We start from the raw sequence: 3,461 nt of genomic DNA, 5'->3' as shown, positions 1-3,461 counted from the left end.
CCCCTGGTGGACACTAGAGAGAATGCAGCTTTAAGACACTTCCGCATCGGCTTTACTTGGCAGAACGAGAGGTTGCTGTCTGGGTTATACATCGCTACGAATCAAAGCCAACATTTCCATGAGGAGGTTCCACAAAGAAAAAAAACAGATGTAAATGTGTCGGCCCTTTTTAATTTATATCCGTACTTTGACAGCATACGACTACCAGGAATACTGATATATATATATATATATATATATATATATATATATATATATATATATGTATATGTATATGTATATGTATATATATATGTATATGTATATGTATATGTGTTTTTCTTTTGTGTGTAGTTAAACTACACCCGTCCCGGCCTCCCCAACTTCAGCCAGGAGCTTCTAGAGACCTGGAAGAACCAAGTGAAGGAGAAGGGCTTCATCTGCTGCATCAACGAAGTAAGAACACCGGCTGTTTTAACGCGTCTCCTAAATACAGATTCAGAGATTTGTCTTGATATTGAGCACCAGGTTCATGATATTCCGGCTGTTGATCTCACAGGACTGTGGATTGAGTTTGTTCTCTCCGTGTTATTTCTGTTTGTTTTGTCTCAGAACTGTGAAGCGGTGTATTCCAGTGTATCGGGACTAAAAGCACACCTTGCCAACTGCAGCCAGGTATAAAAACCACCAACCGGGTTACATTTGTCTCTGTGTCTACTGTAGTAGAAATAACAACACGCACATACACATAGAACTTTAACCCACATTTATATAAATAAACTCATATAAATATGAGTTATTTAGAAGAGGCATAAAGGACGTTACAGACTTCTCTCACCTGATTCGGGAAAACTATATATTTAAAATAGCTGAAAATGTTGTTATTATTGCACCAACACATGAAAGCAATACAAACTAAAATGTACGAGAAAAATGTTATATAATGGCTGCAGATTCACAAAAGCATGTAGTGATGTAGACGTTGTTCTGAGCTACATAACACGTATATATACTGTGTGTGTGTGTCTGTGTGTGTGTCTGTGTTGCAGGGTGGTGGAGAACTGGGAAAGTACACGTGTCTGATCTGTCAGAAGGACTTTAGCTCGGAGAGCGGTGTGAAGTACCACATCAGCAAGACACACTCACAGGTGGGTCAGCCTCAGCGGTGAACTTCACAAACCTCTATGTTATTTATGATGACTGAAAGTATTCTCTCATAGGCATATTTCTGTTAACATAAAATAAAACCCTACAGAAGATAACAAGGTGTTACGCCAGTGTTGTGCAAACAAGTGCATTACTTGTGGGAACAAATTCACACAGATCTTGTCAACACATCAGAAATATGTGTAAAACAATAATTTGTTTTGTTGATACACACATTTTGTTGCCACTAAAAATTCCCACACATAAAAGCCAGGTGCCCAAAATGTTTAAAATCTGAAATGATTAACGTCTTATGGGGCTTCATATTACTGTATTCAGACGAGGTGGCTTACCCCAACTAATGGACTCTTCGCTATGCCCCGCCCCTTGCATGCAGACTGCCAATCATAGCGCAGCATCAGCCAGCTGTGACCAGGGTCCGATATACGTTACGTTTCCACGTAAAACATTGTGTAGCTAACATTAGCAGCTAGCGTTAGCATTTCTATGCTATGCTAGCTACTGACATTGTACTGAATGGACATATCCTTCTGTCTGCGTCTCTCTAAAATCACTTTTTTCCCGAAAATGTAGATAATATTTATTCAAAGTGAAGTAAGTGACAGTGTGGGCTCCATGGTAACGTAGCTCTGACAGCTTGATAGAGTAGCAGTGGGGGCGGGGCTTAGCTAAAGGTAGACACAGTAGAAAAGTTATAGTTATATTTGGGATGCTAATTTTATTTTATATTCTGATCGATAGACGACCCTCCTTAACTGATCGTTAACAGTTGACCAACTAGACGGCTGGAAGGGGTTAGCCCAGAAGTTAGCAACAATTTACAGGTGCACTTAAGGTGGCCTGACCCTTAAGGTGGACCAGTGCTATCCTCCTTTTTGGTGCGTTTCCCCACGAAAACCAACAACACGTGTCAATTTCTGCTCGTTACACACATGCGGTCTTTTCAAAATATACTTCCGTCTTCACAGGAAACTCAGTCAGGTTTAGGCAACAAAAATACTTGCTTAGGGTTAGGAAAAGATCGTCTTATGGGTTAAAATAACCACGGTAAGTGCCGTTACTGAAGTACGCAAGTTACGTGACAAACACACCGATTGACTTCTCGTTTCACACGAGGAACAAACGGCGGTTGTATTCTGGATGAGACCGGCCTGACTTGTGAGTTCTATCTCCTCAGAACTGGTTTCGAGCAGCGGCCAGCCAAGTGGCCTCCAGCACGAAGAGCAAAGCGCTGGAGAACAACGGGCTCAAAGCCGAGGTGAGGAACGGCGCCACCACCACCGGCAAGAAGAGGGGCCGCAAGCCCAAAGAGCGCCCCCCTGTGGCCGAGCCTCTCCACACACAAACTGAAGCGTCGCCCGCCACTCAAAACTCAACCCCCGCCGTGACCCCCTCACAGTCCCCCGCCCGGATCCCCGACCCAACGGACGGTGCCAATCCGGGCCCAAACAGACAGCCCGTGCTCTGCGCCGCCAGACGAAGCAAACCCTAGAGGGCGCGGTTGTCAGAGAGGACGCTCGCTGTAAATGTGGTGACAGGAAGCTCAAAAAGACCTTTGTACCTCCGCAGGGACTCGGCACCGAGGAGCTAAATCAACCCTTAAGAAGTAAAACATTTAGTACAGACTTTTTCCAGAGTGTCTACCGTTATAAACAACACTCTTGTAACGGTAGCGTTTTATTTCTTCATTCCGCTTTTGTCTCCTTTTTTTTTTTTAAAGGCTCACATTTGGGTTTCTGCACTCACAGCGGGGGGGCGTCGGTAGTAAAGATGGCAGCGTTTTCTAAACGGATGCAGATTCTCTCTGCGATGTTCATGTTGTGTTTGAGAGGTTTTAAAAAAGAAAAGGATATTCTATTAGCATGGTGAAGTCATTTAATGATAGCTAGTGTTTTCACTTCCTTCTTTTCTTCCCACAGATATACTGTACTGTGTACATAAACAATATCTATATCTATATATCTATATACTCAAAGCAATGATGCCATCTGTCCTTTTTAAAGCCTGACACGTCCAATCGGATCATGAGCAGTCAGATTCTATTTCTTTTTGCAGTGTGTGCTGTAGTGCAATGAACTTGATTTTCCGAATTTCTTTCTGGTTTTACTTTTCTTGTTTGTTTTTTTTACTTTTCATGTTTCAAGTAAGCAAATGTCACATAAGCTAAAATGTTGGTCAGTTCTTAATCAAATTCCCGTCTGTTTTTCCTGCAGCTATGACATTTGATTTTGTTTTTTAATCTGCATCACATGGCGATGAAAGGTATCTGGTTTTTTGACGAAGTGTGAAAAGATTATTTCCACAGTTCTTTTACG

General features: G+C 42.3%; 1 protein-coding gene across 1 annotated transcript; it reads left to right on the top strand.

The window, feature by feature from the left end:
* Nucleotides 1–333: 333 nt before the first annotated feature.
* On the top strand, nt 334–3,455 carry LOC116379908 (zinc finger protein 512B-like; the record flags this gene model as incomplete). Its single annotated transcript, XM_031841867.1, has 4 exons — nt 334–435; nt 592–654; nt 1,029–1,127; nt 2,324–3,455. Coding segments are annotated over 4 exons (579 nt in total), but the record flags the coding sequence as incomplete, so codon positions are not given.
* Nucleotides 3,456–3,461: the final 6 nt, after the last annotated feature.

Source organism: Anarrhichthys ocellatus, unplaced genomic scaffold, assembly GCF_004355925.1.
Source record: "Anarrhichthys ocellatus isolate YVR2014 unplaced genomic scaffold, GSC_Weel_1.0 scaffold5494, whole genome shotgun sequence".
NCBI classification, from domain to species: Eukaryota; Metazoa; Chordata; class Actinopteri; order Perciformes; family Anarhichadidae; genus Anarrhichthys; species Anarrhichthys ocellatus.
This window is presented reverse-complemented; position numbering and strand designations above follow the sequence as displayed.